The sequence below is a fragment of the Leptonychotes weddellii genome, chromosome 1 (assembly GCF_054177405.1).
Source record: "Leptonychotes weddellii isolate Sample4059 chromosome 1, ASM5417740v2, whole genome shotgun sequence".
NCBI classification, from domain to species: Eukaryota; Metazoa; Chordata; class Mammalia; order Carnivora; family Phocidae; genus Leptonychotes; species Leptonychotes weddellii.
In genome coordinates, this window is record NC_138369.1 from 189,739,521 (window position 1) to 189,761,999 (window position 22,479).

General features: G+C 53.0%; 1 protein-coding gene across 6 annotated transcripts in view; it reads left to right on the forward strand.

Annotated features, from left to right (window-relative positions):
• PDE9A (phosphodiesterase 9A) overlaps nt 1-22,479 on the forward strand; it is a 93,303-nt gene that overhangs the window by 17,711 nt on the left and 53,113 nt on the right. For 4 of the 6 annotated variants that reach the window (XM_081800371.1, XM_081800370.1, XM_081800367.1 and 1 more), the window contains exons 2-4: nt 11,530-11,600; nt 12,704-12,781; nt 16,071-16,174. In XM_081800371.1, the coding sequence (XP_081656497.1) occupies nt 11,530-11,600; nt 12,704-12,781; nt 16,071-16,174 (253 nt within the window). The remainder of the gene's footprint in view (nt 1-11,529; nt 11,601-12,703; nt 12,782-16,070; nt 16,175-22,479) is intronic. The other 2 variants (XM_081800377.1, XM_081800381.1) reach the window with 2 other exon arrangements.

A 22,479-nucleotide genomic window follows, 5' to 3' on the forward strand; every position in this document is an offset into this window, starting at 1 on the left:
GGACTTCAGCCTCAGCTCATCTGCACGGGAGGATTTTGGGCACCAGTGCTCCCCGATGGACAGATCCTGTGCTCCGTGGGATGCAAAGGAACTGCCCACAGTTCTGCCCACAGGGACCTCATCTTCCAAAGACTTCCTTCCATGTTTAACGGAAGAGAAAACTAACACTAACAAGAGTGGGTTCCCATGGATCACTGAGCCTATCAAAGTTTGTTTTTGTTTTTTTTTTTTAACTCCCACCTGCTGATTCTAGTAACTAATACATAGTTGAATTGCTAGGACCCGAGTTTTTGTTGCAGTTTGGGTACAGTTGAACATGGCTGATAATCAATACAGGGATATCAGTTAAAGCAATAGAGCCCTCATTGTGACAGCATTCCCAAGAGAACACATCCTCTTGGCCATACTCTACAGAACAGGAATGCCAACATGTTGATGTCAGAGCTGGGTGCCCTCGATGCCTCTTGCTGGGGAAAATGGCCTTAGAGGGGTCAAGGAGGAGCCTCCCATCCCCATCCCCAGAGAAGGGCTTCAAGGGACCCCTCCCATAATCACAGGGACCACACAACTTAGCACTTAGTGTGTACCGGGCCCTCTGTGTGTCGTAATGAACCGTCCTAACATTCCATAGGCAAGGGATCATTTTCCTCCTTTGGCAGGAGAGTCAGAGCCTCGGAGCAGTTAAGAAATCTGCCCTGGGTTGAGCTGGTAAGAGGAGAGGTGGAAGTGAACTCACATCTCTGACTCCTCCCTGCTCACCCCTCTGCCCTGCATGTGCCTGGAGCAGTGCACGACACCAGCGGCCAGCCAGGGGTGACCCAGGGGATGTGAGACAGCTGGAACAGCACAGTCTCCAGACAAAGCAGGACCTGCGGGTTCAGACGGCGCCCGCTGAGAGCAGCCCCTCCGCCAGCTGACTGTCCCTGTTGCCAGGCCTCCTCTGCCCTGATGGCCCACAGAGTTAGTGCTCAGATCTGCACAGTGTTAGCAGCTGAACACAACATCTCACATGCCATCCTAAAATGTGAAGGTTACATAAAGAATTAAGTGACATGTATTAGTCCCCGTTTGTTCTAGAAGTTCAAATTGATAGTGCCCACTAAAGAATTAATGGAAACAGAGGGGGTCCTTGTGGGAGCACCGCAGTTGGAACTGGGAGCTTGGGGTGACAGCTGCAGGCTCAGCTTCACTTCGTTCTGTTGGCCCCCAAAACGCTGCCTGAGGAGCGCCCTGGCCTACACAGTCCGGCAGATGAGGACAGACCTGCGTGCCTGGGGGCCAGGACTCGGTCTTAGGACAGCGGTCGTGGCAGCCACGTGGGTACCAACCGAGCGGGTCTGACCTCAAAGATAACATGTCCCCCCTCAAATCATTGATATTTAGGTGATTAGAGCTGAGGGGGTGCTTTGTAATTACGTCTAAAGGAGTTTTAGTTGGGCTACTTAAAGAAAGGAAACCTGAATCTGGGTTACCAGGACCCTGTCCCGAGCCCCCATGCCCCAGCGCAGCGCCCCTTCAGAAGTCTGCCCTGGCTTCCCCGCCTGAGCCGCTCTCAGCCCACCTGCTGGCCCGGACGCTTCGGGGCCCCTGCCCAGGCTCACTGCAGCCTCCTGAGAGACAGGCCCAGGCCTCCACACCCTTCCTGGTCACCAAACCCTCACTCTAGCAGGGTCTTGAAGATGGGTGGATCTCAGGGGCGTTCAGATAAGGTCTGGAGCTTAGAAATTCTTTACCTGGAAATCCTGGCCCATGGGGAGCGAGGCCTGGCTGCGTCCCAGGCACTCAGAGCACCTGCTGGGGACGGGACCCCCTCCCCTACCTCCCCCTGCCGTTTGCTGCTTCCGGTTTTCCCCGGGGTCCCGGGGCCACATGGGGTCCCTCCAGCCCCCCGGTTTCTTGCAGTTGCTAGGTCTGTGTACCCGTGGCCAGCCCAGAGGCACGGACCCCCTCCCCCCTCCGTCCCAGGAGGCACCTGGCCTCGTTTTTGCTCTGGATTCCTGTTCTGCCACCCCCACACTCTCTCTGCGACCCCCCACTTCCCTGATGTTCTCCTGGGGCCTCCCCCTCACCCCCAGCTCTCCCACCCCTTGCTGAGTGCTATTTAAATTCTGGGCTTTGTCCTCTGGTTAATTTCCTCATCTGCTTGGCTTAATGCCAAAGAATATTCTTTCCAAATAAAAAATGGTAAAGGCTGTTTTCTCTCTCATAAGAATTTCATGTCAATGCTGTAGAGCGTGCTATCAGGAGGGAATGTTCATAAGCTAGTCCTCTTATCAGTAACTAACTTCAGCTTCCAGATCTAGATAACTTTTTTCTTACTTATAAAAGTCCTGCAGGGGCGCCTGGGTGGCTCAGTTGGTTGAGCGACTGCCTTCGGCTCAGGTCATGATCCTGGAGTCCCTGGATCGAGTCCCGCATCGGGCTCCCTGCTCGGCAGGGAGTCTGCTTCTCCCTCTGACCCTCCCCCCTCTCATGTGCTCTCTCTCATTCTCTCTCTCTCAAATAAATAAATAAATCTTAAAAATAAAATAAAATAAAAGTCCTGCATATTCATTGTCGAATATTTGAAAAATGCAGAGCACATAAAAAGAAAAGAATCCATGGCACCAGCAGGCATTTTGGGATCTCTCCTGGTTGTGTGTGTGTGTGTGTGTGTGTGTGTGTGTGTGGCTTTCTTTTACATAATTTTTTATCCTGCCCATTGCACTCAGCATTACATCAGCAGTACTCTCTAACATAGCATTAGGGAGTCTTCAAGAACATGATTTTAATGCCAAAATAATGTTCCATCATGGAGACATCCTAAAATGTAATCATTCCATCGTTGGTGGGATATTTAGCTTAATTCCATTTCTGCACGACCCTCCCCGGCCATGCATCTTTCCTTATGGAGTGGCGGCGCGGGTCAGGGGTTTGGCTGGCTGCAAACAGGAGCTCGCTGGTGGAAAGTGCCCGAATGGGAGCCTGGCACTTCATAAATGCTCTTATTATTATGTTTGCTGTTAGTATTTCCTCAAAAGCAATTCCTGGAAATGGCATTCTGGGTCAGAGGGTGCATGTTTGCCAAACTGCTTTCCACCAGGGCCGTGTGGACACACATTCCAGGCAGGGCATCCCCTGGCCACCCCCGGCCAGAGCTGTTTCACATAAACGCTTGGGGGTAATTGCAGATTCACGTGTGCTTGTAAGAAATAACACAGAGACATCTATGTATCCTTTACTGCGTGTCCCCCATGGTAACTTCTTGCAAAATTACAGTACGGTATCACAACCAGGATATTGACAGCAAGACAAGCCACCACCTTACTCAAATTTCCCCCGTTTTGTTGTGCTCGTTCAAATGTGTGTATTGAGTCTATACAGTTTATCACACGGGCACGTTCCCACAGCCAACACAAGATGGACGGTTCCGCCCCTTTAAGACCCACCCACCTGCTTCCTGCCCCCGCCTCCCCGTCCCTAACTCCTGGCTCACACTAATCTCCTCTCCATTTCTACAATTGTGTCATTTCCGGAACGTCATATAAATGGAATCATACGGTGTGGAACCTTTTGGGATTGGCTTTTATCCACTCGATGTAAATCCCTTGAGATCCATCCAGTGGGTGCGTGGATCGATAATTTACTTCTTTTTATTGCTGAGCAGTGTTCTGTGATGTGGACAGACCACAGCGCGTGTGACATATTTCCCCGTTGAAGGGCACCCGGTTGCTTCCAGATTTGGGCTGTCCATCACTTTTCCACTGTCGTCACTTTGCTTATTTCCTCCTGTCTTCTGAGAGGCCGGTATGACTATTTTCAGAAGTCAGCACCCTTGTTTTGGTTGGGTAGAGATTTCTGAGGTCCGTGTGACATTTATAACTAATGGGCATCACCATCAATTACAAGAGCAAATACAAGTATGGTGAAGTGTTCACGCCAGGATTTAAGAACATCCAGGGGGCTGAGAGGAGTAGCCAGCACGGATGTAGTGCGAAGGGGGCCAGATGTGAATGTCCCGGAAGCATCCAGTTCTGATTAAGCAGAGGAAGGAACACGGAGCCGGGTCCCCGCGTGGAGGAGCCGAGCTCACTCACTCCGTGGGAAGGGCAACGTGATAGAAGAAAGCATCTCCCTCCCTTCCTCCCTTCCTCCCTAAGGTCCCCAGCAGTATGGTGCCCACAGATCTGGCTCTGCCTCTTTAGCCGGAGCCACATAAAATCACTAGGAGGGCGACACCGTAGAATTATAATGAGGGAAATTTTGCTTGAGATTCATTACTCCAAGTTCCAAGCAGCTCTGTGAAAACTGTTGCTAAGGCAATTGAGTAAATCTACAGGCTGTGTACACAGTAACGGCAAGACAATGAACGTGAGCACGTGTTTGAAAACAGCCGGCCCCTAAAGCACATGTCTGACAGATCGTTTTTTCATGATTTTGAGAGGTACCGCAGATGATTTCTGTGATTTCAAAGGCTGACGAGGGCCATCGTGGGTTGCCAGCTTCGTGAGATTGTCCCCCTGGTGATAAAGATGGTAGCCTGCCCTGCAGAGGAGATCCCTGGGATGCTCGGCTCCCTCGGGAGGGCACCTCCACCGACCCCCTCCCCGCCGGGTCCCTAGTCCCCTCCTGGGCGTAGCCACACACTGATCTCTTCTTCTGTGATGGCGGTGGTTTTTGTATTTCCCAGCCTGCAAAACTCAGCCCAAACCTAAACTGCCGGTTGGTTCTCTTCTTTGTCCAGGATGAGGAGCATTTTATGACGTAGCACCACCAATATCTGTGCAAGAACCCCAGCTGCTAGCGGTGGTTGGCTTCATGCCCATCCACACGAGAATTGATAAGCCCATCAATGCCGTTCCCGGCAGCGGCAAGGAGGCGCCTCAGACTGCAGCGGGAGGCAGAGCTGGGGGTCTGCCCCCCGTGTACGTGCGCGGAGCACAGGGCCCGGCGGGCGCTCGCAGGCCTGGCACACTCAGCCCACTCTGCTCTGTGAGGCTCTGTTACTCCTGCCCCTCCGGCCCGAGCGTCTGATGGCTCCGAGGAGGGAGTCACTTCCTTGGCAGACGGGTCCTACCACAGCTGGGCTGAAGAGATGCCGAAATGAGTAAACAGGGAGGGAGCCACGAGTCATCTGTGTTTGCAACACCCAGATAACAGACCACTGTCACGGTGCTTCTGTGCATCCGGCCTGGCTGTCACCTGATCGCCCCCACAGCTGCTTGTCATCCTCCTTAAAAGGGGAAAGTGAGAAGCCAAAGGAGGACGGACGGTGGACATTAAGACCACTCTCCTTAAATATTACTTTGAGAATTCACGCATGGATTTCAGTCCAGAAACGTACATCCGTAAATGCACTCTCCAGAAATCAGAGCCAGTGTCAGGCAGACGAGGAGTACGGCACCCCCACCCCACACCCCAGGGCAGCCAGCATCCCCTGAGCAGCTGGGCCGCGCCAGGCTCCGGACTCCGCAAAGCAAGCCGCGGCCTCCACGTCTGAAACACGTCGTGGCAGCCACGGCCGCCCATGGTCAGAGCTGGGGTGGAGGTGGAAGCCGCTGCTGGGCCTACCTTGACACCGTCGGAAGCCGAGCAGGGCCAGGAGTGCAGGAATGGGGGCGCACACCAGCCCCACTCTCCCCCGGCTGGAGCAGGGGCTGTGTGAAGCTTGTGTGTGTCACGGCCCAGGCCACGGCCACACGGCGCACACTGCTGCTGAGCTGAAGGCTGGGTCACCGGAGGTATGCGGCCGGGCCAGTCCCTCCTTACTGTCCACCTTCATACCCCAGCTTTCAGATTCACAAAGTGGGGCGTGGTGAGCCAAGAGTGGTCCAGGGTAGGAGGTCACAGCCTGAAGCGGGAGGGGGACACGAGGGAGCCCTGGCTGCTTGCCACTGGCCGAGGGTGCCGAAGCCCAGATGCTGAGACCCTCTCAGTGAGTGGAAGAACCTTCTGGAAAAGGTCCAGCACAGGTGGGGCCGCCCCAGTCTGTGGGTCTGGGGCCCCCACTGCGCCCCTGTGTCCCTGCTGGCCTCGGCGCACATTGGAGTCCTGTCTCTGCCCCAGAACATGCCAGGCAGCTCATCGTTCACTTGGATCTCCTCTCCCTTGGTGGTGAATGACACCCTTCCACATCCTCATTGAACACTTCGTGCTGGACACGCAGCTTCACTTCTCCGTGGAAAGTCCTGCTCCAAAGCTCTTCCATGGAACTTGGGAGCTCTTGTGTCCTGTGCTTGGGTTTGCAGGGTGACCGCAGAGTGCCCTCCAGGAGCTCTGGTCGAGCGATGATCCAGTCTTCGCCCACCTGATGTCACGGCAAGAAACTCCGCATTGCCTGGAGCTGGCGCTGCGGCCTGGAGACCCCATCCATCCCCCCGCCCTTGGCACACACCAGCACAACCTCGAGGGGCCCCCTTCTGCCTGCTCCCTCCATGAGCCTCTGAAGGGGGCGTCCAGGGAGACAAAGGAAAACACAGACCACCGGGCCCTTCGTGAATAGAATCCCATTCCAGGAAGAGGCCTCTGGACTCAGAATCGAAGAGAAGTCAGACCCTGTCCTTTAGAAACTGCCCATCCTGTCTCTTTAACCCAAAGGCCACGTGGGCATGGGCTTGGCAGCCTCCGTCCATCTGCTCTGCAGTCACCGGCCCTGTTTCTCTAAGCATGTTGGTGGAGGCGCTCTCGATACTCGGGAACAGAAATGTTGTTATGCCAATTCAAGGAGGTCTGGGTTTGCATGGGGCCCATGGACATGAGGAGGTGTGTAAGGATGCTGTGAGTCCCCAGGAAAGGCCCAGCTCTGGGGTGCCAGGAAGCCCGGGTGGGCCTGGCTCTCCTGTCCTGTGTCCCTCACCACAGCCTCCCTTGGCTCTCTGGGACCAGTGCCTTCCCTCTGCCCCCCTTCCGAGGACTGCTCTTCCTTACTCATCCCGTGGGTGACCTAGTGTGGTCAGCCCAGGACGGACTCCCACAACCCTGCGCTCACCCCAACTGCCGCCAGCTCTGAATCGCTTCATAAAAGGTCTTCTCTTGAAGAAAGGTGATGGGGTACTGGACAGAGGTCACAGGTCAGGCCGCAAGGACCGGCAGGGCCACCGGGAGCCAGGGCCGTCCATCGGGGCTGCAGGGAATGTGCGGAACAGCCAGTTGGTTGGTATGGATTGGCTGCTGCTGTCCCTGGATCTCATGCCTAAGTCTCCACCTGGAAGGACAGGCCCAGAGGACGCCTGTCAGAAGGTGCCCCAGCCAGCCAGCACGGCCAGAGCCCCGGGTCCCCCTTCCTGGGCTGCTCAACAGGAAGGGGTCAAGGCTGGTCCCAGCGTGAGCAGAGCCAGAAAGCCCAGTCAACCTGTGTGTGCTCTAGTACTCCTGTCTCTCTTCCTTTTCTTGATCCGCTGTGGATCGGTGCCACGAGGCGGCAGGACCATCCCGCTGTGAGCTTGGGATCCCCCCACCTCCATGTTTGCCTTTCTGGAGTCAAGGGTAGCTCCCTCCCCAAGACACAGTGAAGCAGAGGAGCTGGGGTGGTTGTTCCTTCAAGCTCTGGAAATCCCACAGGTGGGAAATTGGAAGTTCTACGAAAAGAAAATCAGGTGCCGAACAAAATGTGGTAGAAAGCCATCTGGGGCGCTCGGCAACTCAGGGCCCCCTGGAGACTTGCCCCGCAAAGTGTAGGCTTCCAGAGCCCGCAGGGACCGTGAGGGCCATGGGCAACGGAGGTGGCTGCTGTCCAGGTTTGTGTTAAAGCGACGCGTCCCCCATGATGCCTTCAGAAACCTGCCCTCCCGTGTCGCTCCTCCCGCCCTGACAGCAGATGCGATTAACAGCATTTACAGATGGCATACTGGGGCTCCGAGTGGTCACGGTCTTCCCCAAGGGGGGGCGGGTGGTGTGTGAAAGGGGAGCCGGTGGGCAGAAGGCGTAGCTGGTGGGGATGGACGCTGGGCTTCTTGTTCCTCTTCCCGCTGCTCCTGCCACAGCTGTCCTTGGAAGGAGGCTGGTCCGAGTGTAGACACCGAATGACCTGAGAGCCCAGGTGCTGTGGCCAGGCGCGTGCACTGGCTGGTGGGGCCTGCGGGGTCCTCTCCGGCTCCGACCCCAGCCTGGGGCAGTTACGGGGCAGCAGGAAGGTTCCAGAAATTCCCATGGACATTTCCGGGCCGCTGCTACACAAGAAGCAAGGTCAGTGTCCAGCAGGCGAGAGGCCCCCTGAATCCTCATGTTTCTCTCCTCTTGCTCTCTTATCCCGGCTGCCAGTCACACCGCATTAAAGAGTCTGGCAGCTCGGCCGTGCCGACTTGGGAGAGCCACCCTCACTGCCTCAAGCTGGGGGAAGCACAAAGTCTTTGCTTCTCCGCTGACTTGCTGCTTGCATGTCCCCCTTCCACGTTTCATGTTACAACACTTGTTCTTGGCACTTCTTCGCTGGATAAAGGACCTGCACAGTGATTCGGCATGTGAACAAAAAGCTATGTGGCCTCCTGCCAAGGCGGCCTGGGGGTCTCCTGGGCTGAGCAAGCCTCTCCCAGAGCCAGGAGCACCTGAGCTAAGCTGGGGGGCTTCTCGGGCCACTGGCGGAGAATGCCACAGTCCCAGCACAGCTGCCGCCTCCCAGGAGCACCCGCCACTGTGCACCTGCCTCTCCCCTGCTTGGCCCTGCCAACAGTGTGTTCACTAAGGTACCAGCGTGGCTCTCACACAGATAGAGTGACCCCACGCCAAAGTCGTCCTTAGCAGAGCAAGGGAACTAGTAAGATGTTACAGCCAGCTCAGAAGAGAAAGCAAAGAAGCGTAGACTCGTGTGCAGGAAAGGAATCCCGAGACCGATCTACAGGTGGACAGTGCATGACCTCCCAGCGGACACACAGCGGCATCCCTTCTGTTTATTCCAGATTTCCTCACAGTCTCCTGGCAGGTTGTCAGAAATAATCTCAGAGAAGGGTTCTTCTGGCTCACGAGCAGGGCTGGCCTGGCGGGGATCGGCTGGGCCATTTGCAGGGGGCGGCAAGAGCATCGGCCTGCCTGCTGGGCCCGCCCGAGTTCGCCTCGCTAGGAGGCCTGTGGTTGTGCGTCTTAAAGCTTCTGGGATTTGCGTTCCAAAGCTGAGAAGGCGAGCCCAGCACTCCGTCCTCCAGAGGCGAGAGACTCACAGACGTGGGTGAAGCCGCTGCAGACGACCACGGCGAATGCCCTGTGTCCCCTGTAAGGTCCCCTGCCATGCACTCTCGTCCTCCGAGCACGGGCATGGCGATCCCATGGAGTTGTCTGCGTTTCAGCCACAGAGTTACGGTCTGGACACGGTCCGAGCGAGGCGGTCAGAAGCCGGTCCCCAGGAGTCTGGCCCTCAGCGCGGAGCAGTGCGTCCTCCTCCCTGGGGTCCGAGGTGGTCCTCCCCAGCCGAGTCCCAAGCTGGCCTGTAGTGATATGGCAGAGGCTTGGGGCAGGCGTCGCAGGAGAACGGAGCCCTCTGCTGCCCGGTTCTGCCCATTCCATGGAAGATAAACTTGACGCACAAAGACGCTCACACAGGGCCACAGAGGAGCCACCCCTCCCCGGCAGGAGGGACCCCACAGTGCGGGTGTGAGCTGCTGATCCAGGGAGCCTGGTAAACAAGATGCAGGGGCCCAAACCCCCGGCTTCGGAATCCTCGTGCCAGGGCCTGGGAGTCGGCAGCCCCAGCTGAGGAGCATCGACAGCATCTCCTCCGCAGGGCCAGGGGTCGGGGGGAGCAGCTCCCTTCCCCTCTGCAAGCCTCCTCCTCCGCCCACCCCTGCCCTTCACCTGCACAGTCAAAGGTTCAGCTGAGAAAGAAGTAGAGCCGTGCCAGTGGGGGAATGGCCAGGACCCCAGCCTCAGCCCTCCCACCCCTCACCTCTCACGGCACAGCTGGAAAAGCCGAGGCACAATTATGTCGCTCAGACCTGTGCTGGGGCCGCTGGGGACGCGCTGTCGTGAGAATGCAGGCCTGGCACGTGGTCAGATAAAGTCAAGGCTCCTCTGCAGGGGGGTGGGGAGGCTCTGTCCCGCAGCCAGGCGCGGGGAGAGGGGCATCCAGAAAGGGAAGGAGTGGCACCGAGCCAGGGCCCGGGGAGGGGCTCCATGGCCCACAGTGAAGGCGGGATAGGCGCCTGGCGAGGCCCGAAGCTGGAAGGGACAAGTCCTCGGCCCTCACGTGCCCAGCCAAGGAGGTGGACCGGCTGGGCATGCGGGGCACGCGGGACAGCAAAAGTCTCTGCACAGAAAAGTGGCATGACTGGGTCTGAGTACCAGGGCTGGGAGCTGGGGGGACCAGGAGCGGGGATGGGCGCAGGGGCCGCTGCAGGATCCCGGCTGAGCCAGGACGGCGGCGGCCACCAGGTGCACAGGGCAGACCACGCCAGCACTGCACGTGCGGATACGGTGGAGAGAAGGCGAGCCAGCTCGGTCTCGGTGTGGCCGGGCCAGCAGCAGGCAGGAAGTGGTGTTAGTCACAGGAAGGCTGGGTGTATGGGGGAGAATAGTCACTGCCCCCATAAAGGGATATCCTGAGGCTCTTAGATGAGAAAGCGGGGCTCTGGGCACCGGAAGATGCCCGCCCTTCCCAGGGGTGAGGGGAGGGGGCAGTCAGCCAGGGAAAATGTGGAAGGAAACCCTCTCCTGGGGTGGAAATGGGGGCCATGGTGTGGATTGTTCAGGCCCATCAGCCACGGAGATCAGAGCCCTTGCTGTACTTGAAGCCCCCTCCCAGGGAGGGATTTGGAGCAGAGACACACTGTCGGGACCCCCTGCACCAAAGATGCTGATGCAAATGTGTTTCTCTCCCGTCCCCAGAACTGGACCCCCAGGCTCTGTGCACCTGCCTGCACGTGATGGTTTTTACCGTGGAGACGGCCAGTTCACTTTGGAGTTTTCCCATTGTGATGCCCCTTGGATTTAGTCCTACAGCCTCAGCCCCAAAGTCCATAAAGGCAATCTTTGTTTTTTAAGCCAATGACCTTTAAAAAGGTATTTTGGGAGGGCCTGGGTGGCTCAGTCGGTTGATCGTTCGACTCTTGATTTCGGCTCAGGTCATGATCTCGGGGTCGTGAGATCCAGTCCCATGATGGGCTCTGTGCTCGGCGGGGAGTCTGCTTGAGAGTCTCTCTCTTCCTCTGCCCCTGTCCCCACTTGCACGCTCTCTCTCAAATAAATAAAAATAAATCCTTAAAAAAATAAAGAGTTCTTCTGTTTTTTACATCATGGCCCCCAGGTCTCACTGGAGACTCCCCACGGTGGGGTGTCATGAAGCCATGTGGCAGCGCCGTCCTGGGTGGGTGTGTCTCGTGGGTGAGAGCGTCACCTTCGCGACCGTTTTCAGGAAACAAACGAAGGAACTCTTCGGTTTGTATGGACGGACTCAGTGACAAGACATACGTGTGGCATTCCCAGGCCCATGGTTACGTCGTCTCTTTTTTACGATAAGCCTGCAGGTTGGGCCGGAGAGAAAGCTCGGGGACCCTGACATCGCCATGGAAACCCGCTACGCAGCTCCGGCCCGCCCCTAACGGCCCTGTGGCTTGTGTCTTGCAGGTGGTCTTTAGCAAGTACTGCAACTCCAGTGACATCATGGACTTGTTCTGCATCGCCACCGGCCTGCCCCGGTGAGTGGTCCATCCCGCCCCCCAGCAGGGCGCCCCCACCAGCAGGGTGCCAGTTCCCCTAGAGAGGAGGGTGCCTGGGAGAGAGGGTGAGCCGCAGGTCTGAGGGGCGACAGGTGGGCCAGGGCCCCGTGGGCTCACCTTGAACACAGGGGCCCTTTCTGATCAGTGAGTGAAACCCCACAGGTGTGGGCCACGGCCTGTCCCCAGCCTGCCGGACTGTCCCCCACACTGTGCATGCAGGAAACCACTGGGCAGAATTAGGCAGAAACCACTGTCTTAAGGGGGTTTTTTTCCTTTTATTTGCTTTTGAAGAAAGGACAGAGGAGGGTGGTTGTGTTTTGGCTTTGGCCCCCCAGCCCGAGATGATCCAGCAGGTGATATTTTCTATCTTGGGGGTGGCGGGGTGGGGGGTGCCAGAGAGCAACGTTTGGGAAGACAGATTTTCAGAAAGTAGTTGGAAAGGCCAGTAATCCCCTCATAGAATCATCAGACTTCCAGAAGAGTCTTTTCCCCCGGTCGGCAGCCTGTTCGAGTACAGCTTCTATCCTCACTCTCTGACTGTAGAATGGCCAGGGGTAGCCGGGGTGCGGCATCTAACTCCGGAGCTGTGACCCTGGTCGAGGACGGGGACAGGACCTCAGCAGTGTCACAGGCAGGGAAGGACAGGCGAGGCGCCCTCTGGAATTGCAACAAACAACAGTTTGTAGCTGCAGAAACAGCCCGCAGCCTGGGGCGTCTTCGAGCTTTGTGCTAGGAAATAGACACAGTTCTTGAGAGCACCCCGAGATTCGGGTGTCACCCCCAATGCACGCACCCGGAGACCACAGAGGCTTAAATAAGGTGGTCGAGGCCACACCGCTCGCCCAGAGGCCCCAGGGATGAGAGGCTGGGGGGAGACTCCGCTTCCCTGCCCGAAGGTGCTTCCTAGGAGAGGCTCCCCCGCGCCCGTGGCTTCCTTCAGAATGGACAGAGCACTGGGAATTACTCATAGCCACCTGTGTGTGTACAAAGGCAGGGCCATGTCCTGGGGCCGAGCCAGCTCCCCAACTACCCATGCAGTTGTCCCCTCGGGCGTGGGGACACTGATGCGGGGTGTCTTCCAGGAACACGACCATCTCCCTGCTGACCGCGGACGACGCCATGGTGTCCATCGACCCCACCATGCCCGCCAATTCAGAACGGTAAGCGGCGGCCTCTCCAACACTTCTCTACACACACAGGACGGGCTCCACGGTTGTCCTCTTAGTTCACTGCTGTGGGAAAATCCAAATTGAAACCAAAGATGGGGTGGGGGTGGGAGGGTCTTTTGCAGACCAGTCACTTTCCAAGATAATTACAGGTGCAGGTGTGCTCAGGGGCCGTTCTGAGGGCTTGCTCGAAACAAGAGTCCCCAACAAGAGGAGGCACAGAGGGGGAAACTGAGGCCCTGAAGGCAAGTGAGGTCAGTGGAGCCAGGCCCCAGGGCGGTGCACTGACTGCCCCTGTCCTGCTCCGAAAGGTTCCCTGACCCTCACTGTAGGTCCCCAGAAGGTCCCCCCGACACCCAAGGTGTGTGCACACCTGAGCACCCAGCAGTGAGCGCCTGCTCTCCCCCCTGCCCCCAGAAGCCGGCCTGTCAGCCATTTCCCCCGCCCAGGGCTGGGTGCAGGACCCCCAGGCCCTGGCAGGCGCACAGCTAAGGCTTCAGTGCAGAAGGCCAGACAGACCCCGTGGGAGGTACAATGCCATCACGAGCCTCCCAGCCACACCGTCCCTCGGGCTCCGTGGTCCGTGGCGGGCAGCATCCTCCACGCCCCCAGATGCCTCCACTGGGCCCCCTCGCCAACTGTGCCCATCAGTCTTCCCAAATTTCGTCCATCAGGAGCTCCTGCCCCACGCCCTCTGGCTCTGATTATCAGCTCGGGGCTCCCCGAAAGGAGCAGAGCTGACCAGCTCCCCAACGACTCCGGTGAGATCCTTACAAATCCTGGCACACCCACTCCGGCCCGACCGGACAGCACCTCGGAAGCGAGGTCTCCAGCGACCGGTCACCCCTGACGTCCGCGAGGTCAGGGCAGATGTTTCAGTCCAACCAGGGCCCCGTCGGCGCACAGTGTGACCTGCTCTCTGAGCAAAACTGTGTCTGCTTAGCACTTTACTCCCTGCCAGAGGCTGTTGGCAGGGGCGGTTTTGTTCCCCAGGGGACACTGGGCTGCGTCTGGAGACATTCTGGCCACCAGAGATGGGGGGCACGCTCACATGCGGCGGCCAGAGACCAGGGCTGTTGCTACCAGCCCTACTGTGCGCCCCAGCACCGACACTCACTGCCCGAAATGCCAGGGGTGCCGAGGTCCAGAAGCCCTCTCGGCGTTTTCTCTTTACAGAGCTACTGGTTATCCGCTCAAAGGTCACCAACCCCCGACCCAGCTCCGCGGAGGCTGCCCCTCCCCCCTCCCTCTCTCTGCCCCCAGGTTCTGACTCTCCGTCTCTCAGGGGCTGAGCCCCAGAACTTGCTTTTCTCTGGGCTCCCAGGTGCTGCTGGTGACGCTGGGTGGGACCCCTGTGCCCCCTCCATTGATGGGACCTCCTTTTCCTCCACTGGCTTCCCTGCCGCCTCTGTCTGCTTCCCACCGTCCGCCCCGGGGAGGTGGGTGCGCTCAGGGGCATCCTGCTCAGCCCCGCACCCGTCCCCCTTCCCAGGTCACATCCTAGCGGCCCCCAGCACGGCCCCGTCTGCTCTGGTTCTCTTCGTTCCCGCTGCCGGGGGGTCCCGTCTGTTCCAGGATAACCAGTCCCGCTAACCCAGTGACTTTCAGCCCTGCCGAGGACTAAAACCACCCGAGATCTTCACAAAGGCACCGATGCCCAGACCCCTGCTAGAACCCGTTCAATGTGGAGTTTTGAGGGAGTGCTTAAGGCTCACCAGGTGATTCCAGTGGGCAGCCTTGGGCGAGGGCCACTGATGGAAAGTGTGGAAAATGTAAGAAAGTGCTCAAACCTACACGGATTTAAAACAACGTGTTACCTGAGCTGCCAGAACCCAGACACATTGTGACACAGTCTCTAGGGAAATGAACCCCTAGTTCCAAGTAACCAACTTCCAGAAGACCTTCTGAAGTAGGGCCCTTTCCTAAGTGAGAGCAGGGTATTCCCAGGGGAGAGGTGATGGTGTGGACTCGAATCTCGACACTCTGTGCCGGGAGGGACCCTCGTGGAGCCGTCCGTCCATCATCCAGGATAACTCTGCCGTCCAGTTTTTATTTTATACTTTATTTGTGTTTTCAATGGTCAGAGTTTTCCACGTGGCCTGTAACTGTTAAACCACAGGTATCCCCATCGATCACTGCTAACAGTGGGGTACGTCGGAGTCCCTCCAGATTTTCTGTGCTTGTTCTCTGTTAGTCCATAACGTGCTCAGTCCGCCCACCATCCCCTCAGGTCAACACCTGCACATATATCTCCCTTTCTGACCACGGACTGACACTGCACGGAACAGCGAGTAGATACGCAGTGCCCTGCTGACCAGGGCTGAAAATTTGAAGCGCTCCGCCGTTCAAACAGTGCGGTGATACCCGTCCTCAGGGTGTAGTTGAACATGGACTGTCGGATCCCTGAGGACAGGAGCATTTTGTCCTGGTCACTGTTCTGTGACCTGTACCTGATCCCAGAGAGCACTCATGACAAACGACCGAACGGACAAACAGATGACATGGACAAATGACGTGTGAAGGTGTCCCCAGGGGCCAGCGTTTCATCTGATACCCTTGTTCCTGAATTCATGGGCTGAGTCAGAGGACTGAACATCCGTCAACCGGTCCCGCCAGGCACCTTCCCCAGGACCGTGGGGGTGCGCGCCCCGGCCAGCAACGCGGTAGCATGTCTCCCTGGGCCCCTGCAGCCTGCCTGTTGAAACTTTGCTAAACTACTAGGTAAAAAACGGCATCTCTCTTGAGCCTTTCTTAAAAACTGTCACCAGCTATTGCGTATTCCTGCTCTTTTTGACCTCTTCTCCGTGGCTCCATTGTCTCTCCCTCCCTCTCTGCCGTAGGTCCTTGTGTGTCAGGGGCAAACATTCTCCCATCTGCTCTGGGCCTCGGGACCGCTGGGATGGCCTCACCAAGTGCATGTTCAGCCGAGGGACCCACCCTGTCTTCCCTCGTGCACCTGGGAGATGCAGTTGCCGTGAGCTCGAGCCAGGCCTGGGACAGAGAGCCTCCCGCATCAGTCGGGCGTCCGCCCGGTGGATTCGGGCAGCTCTAGTGGTCTTCCGCACCCGAGTAGCCGTGGTGCTGACCACAAAATGTGTTCAGTTCACCAAATAGGAACATCACAGAGGAAGTTCATCATTTAAGTGATATATTTAAAGTATTTGGAGTTCTTCCGAACGAGGAAGCTCAGAACTGCCAAAGAAACTAATTTCAGAAAAAAAAATAGATAAATAACCCTAATCCACTGAATTCTAATTTATCCCGAGCGGCTTATCTCTCACAGCAGATGCGCCAAGAACACCTCTGATGGCATCTCACAGGGGAACTGTCTTCTGTCTTGCAGCACTCCCTACAAAGTGAGACCTGTGGCCGTCAAGCAATTGTCTGGTAAGGCCCTGCTATCATTTTTAAAATTAAAAGAAAAAAAGAAGGCTCCAGGCTGCCCCTGTGATTGAATATATATTAGGTAAGCGTTTGAATCTAAAACCCTGTGCTGTTACAGAATCCAAAGCCCTATCTTAGACTCCACCCTTGACAGTCCCTTGGGGGCCTCCCTCCCATGCTGTCCCTTACTGACTCAGAGGGCGCTGGGTGACGTTCCGCCCGTGTCGTCCTGGACACAGGGCCTGTCCTGCTCACTCAGACCATGAGCCGCCAAGGTGGGCCATCTGCAGCCCCCAGCTCCCAGGATGCTTCGTGTAGCCAGTGGTGTTATTTTGCTAAAACCCATTTCCTTTTGGATCTTTTATTTCCCTTATTTATGTATGATTCATGCATCATAAAATGTTCCCATTTAAGTGTAGATTTTGATGAGCTTTGAAAAATGTATCCCCGCCCCCATAACTGTTAACCAGAATCAAGACACAGAACATTTACATTACCTGAAAAGGTTCTTCTGTGCCCCTTTCCAGGGAACCCCCTCCCTCGACCCCTGCTCTCTGTCAGCAGCTGACCCGCCTTCTGACACCGTAGATTTGTCTTTCCCAGAGCGTCGTATAAAAGATAGCCCATAGTACGTGTGCTCCTTTCTGACTTTCTGACTCAGCCTGACGTCTTTGAGACTTGTCTGTGTGTTGGGTGTCCCAGGAGCTCATTCCTTTTTATTGCTGGGGAGGTTTCATGGTGTGGCCAGGCTGCAGTGTGACTACCCATCCACCTGCTGAAGGACACCCGGGATTACTTCCAGTCTGCGGCCTTTATGAATAAGGCTGCTGTGAGCGTTCAAGTGCATGCCTCTGTGGGGACACATATTCTCATTTCTCTTGGATTGAACAGGATTGTATTTGTTTCACTTAAAAAAAAAACAAAAAACCCTAATCCCTTTTTTCCAAAGTGGCAGCACCATCTTGCATTCCCACCCACGGTGTGCGCGCTCCTCGTCTGCACTTGGAACTGTCTGCCCCTTTTATGTGAACCATTCTAATGGGTGTGTGGTGATACTGCATTGGGTTTGAATTTGTGTTTCCCTAGTGACTAACGAGGGGGAAAGTATTTACTAACCGGTCATAAATCTTCTTCTGTGAACTTCCACAGTCGTCGAGACTTGCTTCCCATACTGTCAAATAGTGAGTGTTCCTGATCGGTCGGACACACCCTGTTAGTCAGATGTGTCTTGTGAATATTTTCTCCCCGCCTGACTCACTGTTTCGTTTTCCTGTTAGAGCCTTTCAGTGACTAGAAGTATTAGATTCTGATTTAGGCCTGGAGGACCCATTTTGTTCTTTTATGGTTTTGCTTTGGGTGCCCTAAGAAGTCTTAGTTCATCCCCTATCTGTGGGGTCATCGGCCATGCTTTCTTCTAAAAGTTTTATTTTTTTTTTAGCTTGCACATTTAGGTCTGTGATCCATTTCAAGCTGACTTTTGTGTATGGCCTAGCCAAATGTAGAGGCTTATTTTCCTTTTTAAACTGTGAAGTTAACTTAATTTTTATTTTTTTATAACATTGATTTTTTGTAAGATTCTGAAGAACAGAATTCTGAAGCCACCTGTCGTCGGGTGCTGGGCAGCGAGTGAGGAGGGACTGAGGCATTGGGCCTTTTCTCGTCTTGACACTTGACAGTGTTTACACATGGGCGCTGGTTGCTTTAAATATTCTTTAATGCTTGAGAAGCTCTTTGAAAACTCTTAATTCAATCCTTTTGATAGTAGATGTTAGAATAAAGTAGGAGTTCTAACTTATTCTAGGATGACAATTCCTTTTTAACGTGAAAGGTACTCGAGCCCTTGACTTGGTAACAAATGTGATATTTTTTACATTGTTTTTAACTAAACCCCATACTTTATGCGGATTTCACTAGTTTTTCTCCTAATGTCTTTTTTCCGCTCCAGCGTCCGAGCCATGGTCCAGCCCGTCGTGTGCTCATCGATGGGTCTTCCCGGTTGGCCCTGGTCTCGCAGGTGCTCACACTCCCCTTGTTTGGCCTCAGAGCATCTGTAGAATGTCCCCCAGGCTGGGTTTGTCTGATGTTTTTCTCATGCTCAGCCCAGGGGTGTGGATTTGGGGAAAGAATGAGGAGGTCCAGGATATCCTCTTGACTCATTGCCCTCTCCGCTGTGAAGTTACTGTCTTTCCCCTTCCTTACTCTATTCTTTGGAAGGCATTGCTCAGTCCAGCCCTCCTTCAGGTGGGGGAGAAAGAGACTGACATTCATTCTCTCTGTGTGGATATCCACTTGCTCCAGAACGTTTGTCGAGAAGACAGTCCTTTCCCCCAGTGAATTATCGTGACATCCTCGTCAACACTCAGTTGACCATGTATGTGTGAGTCTTTCTCTGGACTCACTGTCCTGTTCCATCAACTGACTACACGTCTGCGCTCAAACCCCTGCCACGCTGTCTTGATTACTGTGCATTCACGGTAAGTCGTGAAACCAGCAAGTCCTCTGATTTCTTTCTTCTTTTTCAAAAATATTTTGCTTATCCCAAGTTCCTTTTATTTTCACATAAATTTTAGAATCCATCTGTCAGTTGCTACTAAAAAAAAAAAAGTCTGCTAGGACCTTGAAATTGTACTGAATACATAGAACACTCGAAAAGAATTACTATCTATAATGTTGAGTCTTCTAATTCATGAATATGGCATCTCTCGATTTACTTAGGTTTCTCTTAATATCTCTCAACATATTATAGTCGTCAGGGTAAAGTTCTTGAATAGATGTTGATAAATTTATCACTAAGTATTTAATATTTGTAATGCTATTGTCAATAGATTTTTAGGCCAATTCCCAGCAGTTTTTTGTTTCTAAAAATATAATTGGCTTTGTGTATTGACTTAACTAAATTCACTTAGCAGATCTAGTGCCTTTTTGTAGATTTCTTATGATTTTGTACATCTGCCAATAGAGAATTCCTTCTTCCTTTTAGATCTGGATGTCTTCCGGTTCTTTTGTTTCTTGGGGTCTTGACTTGTTGCCCTAGCTAGGGTATCTAGTACAAGAGAAGTATAAGGTGTGACAATGCAGATTCTTGGCTCTGTTCTCATGTTAGAGAGAACATGAAGTTTTCCACCATGAGTTATGATGTTAGCTGTAGGGTTTTTTATAGATGCCCTTTATCAGGTTGAGGATTTTTTTTCTTAATTCCTAATTGGTTGAGAGTTTTAATCATAAATTCGTGTTGGATTTTGTCAAATACTTTTCCTGCCTCTATTGAGATGATCGTGTTTTTTACTCCTCTGTTCTGTTAGTGGTGGATCTGTTGATTGATTTTAAAACTTTAACCTTGAATTCCTAGTATAAACTCTATTTGGCCATGGCGTACTGTCTCTTTGTTTTGAATTCAATTTACAAATGTTTTATGAAAGATTTTTGTGTCTATATCAACAAGGGATCCATAGTGTTATTTTTTTACAATATGTTCAACTGGTTTGGGCTTTAGGGTGATGCTGGCCTCATGGGATGAGGGAAGTGCTCCACCCTCCTGCCTTCTGGAAGAGTTTGTATAGGGGTGGCACTGTTTCTACCTTAAGTGTTTCATAGAATTCACCAGTGAATCCTCTGTGCTTGGAGTTTCTTTGTGGGAAGGTTTTAAACTATGAATTCAGTGTCTTTAAGAGATAAGTATGTCTGGGTTTTCTGTGTACTTGGGATTGACTTTAGGAAGTGGTGCCCATTCCAGTGAAGATTCATCTGAGAATCTGTTGGTATGGTGGAGCTTGGGAAGTCCTTGCCACCCCTTTTATGTCTATGGGATTGGAGTGAGACCTGCTCTTTCTTTCAGGATACTACTAATTTATATCTTCTCTCTTTTTAATCAATTAATCAGTCTGATTTATACATTTTATTGACTTCTTTTTTCTAAGAGCTAGCTTTGAACTTCATTGGTTTTCTCCATTGTCTGTCTGGTTCCTATTTCAATGATTTCTCCTCTTACCTTTTTATTTCCTTCCTTCTACCCACCCTGTGTCTAGTTTGCTCCTCTTTTTCTGGCTTCCAAAGGTGGAAGCTTCGATCATTAATTTTAGATCTTTCTCTTTTTTACATAATAATTTGAAGTTAAAAATATCTCTCTAAGTACAACTTAGCTGCATCTCATAGGTTTTGATGTGTTGTGTTTTCATTTTTATCCAGCTCAAAATATTTTCTGATTTACCTTGTAGTTCCTACTCAGATCCACTTGTTATTTAGAAGTGTATGTTTGATTTTCAAATGGTTGTATATTTTCCAGTTATCTTTCTGTTACTGATTTCTAAGTTAATTCCATTGTGCTCAAAAGTGGACCCTGTTTGACTCCTGTCTTAATTTATTGAGATGCATGGTGTATCTTGGTGACTGTTCCAGATACACCTGACAAGAGTGTGTATCCTGCTGTTATTGGGTGGAATACTCCACCAGTATCAGTTAGGTCAAGTTAATTGATAATGTAGTACAAGTTTCCTGTATCTTTATTTTTCTGTCTACTTGTTCTATCAGTTACTGGAAGATGGGTATTGAAAGATCCGAGTCTCTTGTGATGTGTTCACGGCTTTTCTCAGTTTGTCAGATTGTGCTTTGTGCATTTTCTATTCCTGTTATTGGGTGCATACTTATTTAGGATTGTTGTATCTTCTTAATGGGTCAGTCCCTTTAGCCTTAGGAAAATGTGGCCTTTATCCTTCGTTCCATTATATCATCCTTATCTCCTGTTAATACAGCTACCTGGGCTTTCTTAGACTTAATACTCACATGTTATATGCTTTCCGTCCTTTTACTTTGAATATATCTGTGTCTCTATTTGGAGCAGGTTTATTATTGGCAGCATTTATCAATTTTGGCAATTTCAGCCTTTCAATTGGAGCTGTTAAACCATTTACAATAAACATAATCATAGATAAAGTTGGGTTAAATCTACTACTCATTTTGTTTATTTCATTCATTCTTTTTTTTTTTTTTTAATTTTTTCTCTCTTTTCCTATATCTTTTGGATACTGAGCATTTTTTTCTCCACTCTCAGTCTCTGAGCTATTCTTTGTTTTATTTCTTCCACTCTTGGTCTCTGAGCTGTTCTTCGTTTTATTTCTTCTTTGCTGCTCTGGGTTTCACAAACTGTATCACTGACATATCACAAATTATATTACACCACCTCTTGATGATGTGGGGGCTTAGAGCAGAGTGCTGGCATTTATCCCCACCCAGTGCTCTATGTCATACATTTTACTTCTATGCTACATATGTTTTAAGCCCCATAATCCACTGTTAATCATTTTTTGCTTTCAATAGTCAATTATATTTCTTCTACATTTCTTTGTATAGATCCATGTGTGCATTTTTTGCATACTGTTCATCATCTGGATTTTGTTTTCTCCCATTAAAGGGTGTGGGCTCTGTCCTGGCAGGCAGTTAAATTATTTACAAATCAGTTTGCTGTCTTTGAGACCTGTTTTTAGGCTTTGCTAGGACCGTTGTAGAGGACCCTTACTCCAGGGATAGTTCAGTCCTATTGCTAAGGTGTGATGCCTCTGGGGTCTCCCTCGAACTCCTGGAGATGAGTTTGGGGGACATCAGGGGCTCATCGTGTGGGGCCTTGAAGGCCCATCAGGAGGCTATTGCTCTAATTCCATAGGCAGAGGGGAGCGTGGGGGCCGTGGGGGTGGTGAGGAGTGGTCAGATTCTGGCTTGTTCTGGGGAAGACCCCAGCTTGTTTTCTGACTGAGCAGACATGGGATATGAAAGAAAGAGGAGTCAGAGAAGCCTCTAGGGTCACTGAGAAGGAACAGCACCTCCCAACAAGGGAACAAGCTGAGGGTGTCGCAGCTTCCAGGAGGAGAAGGGAGCTCACTTTGGGACAGATCGGTGTGGTGGGGCTGTGGGCACCAGGGTTGACTAGATGTGTCTGGAGGAGGCTGCAGCTTCTTCTCCACTGCGGAGGTGCCGTGAGACTGATGGTGGTGATGATGGCAGGGTTTGCAGCCAGGGCTTGGTGAGCTCCCCAGAGAGGAAGGGAGCTGGCAGGAGGGACCCAGGACAGAGCCCTGAGACCCAGCGCTCGGGCACAGGATTCCATCAGAAGGACACTAGCCTCTTACCACCATCCAGAACAGAGGGGCCAGAATAATGAAGCCTTTGAGGAACAAAGAAGCAAAAGCACACGGAGTGTGGGGCAGACCAGACAGGAATGAGCTTTGGGAAGGAAGGCTGGGGGATGGGGCAGCTGTGCACAGATATTTACAAGATGGTCATCGGAGGAAGAATAAAGAGGGATTTCGGTGTAACTT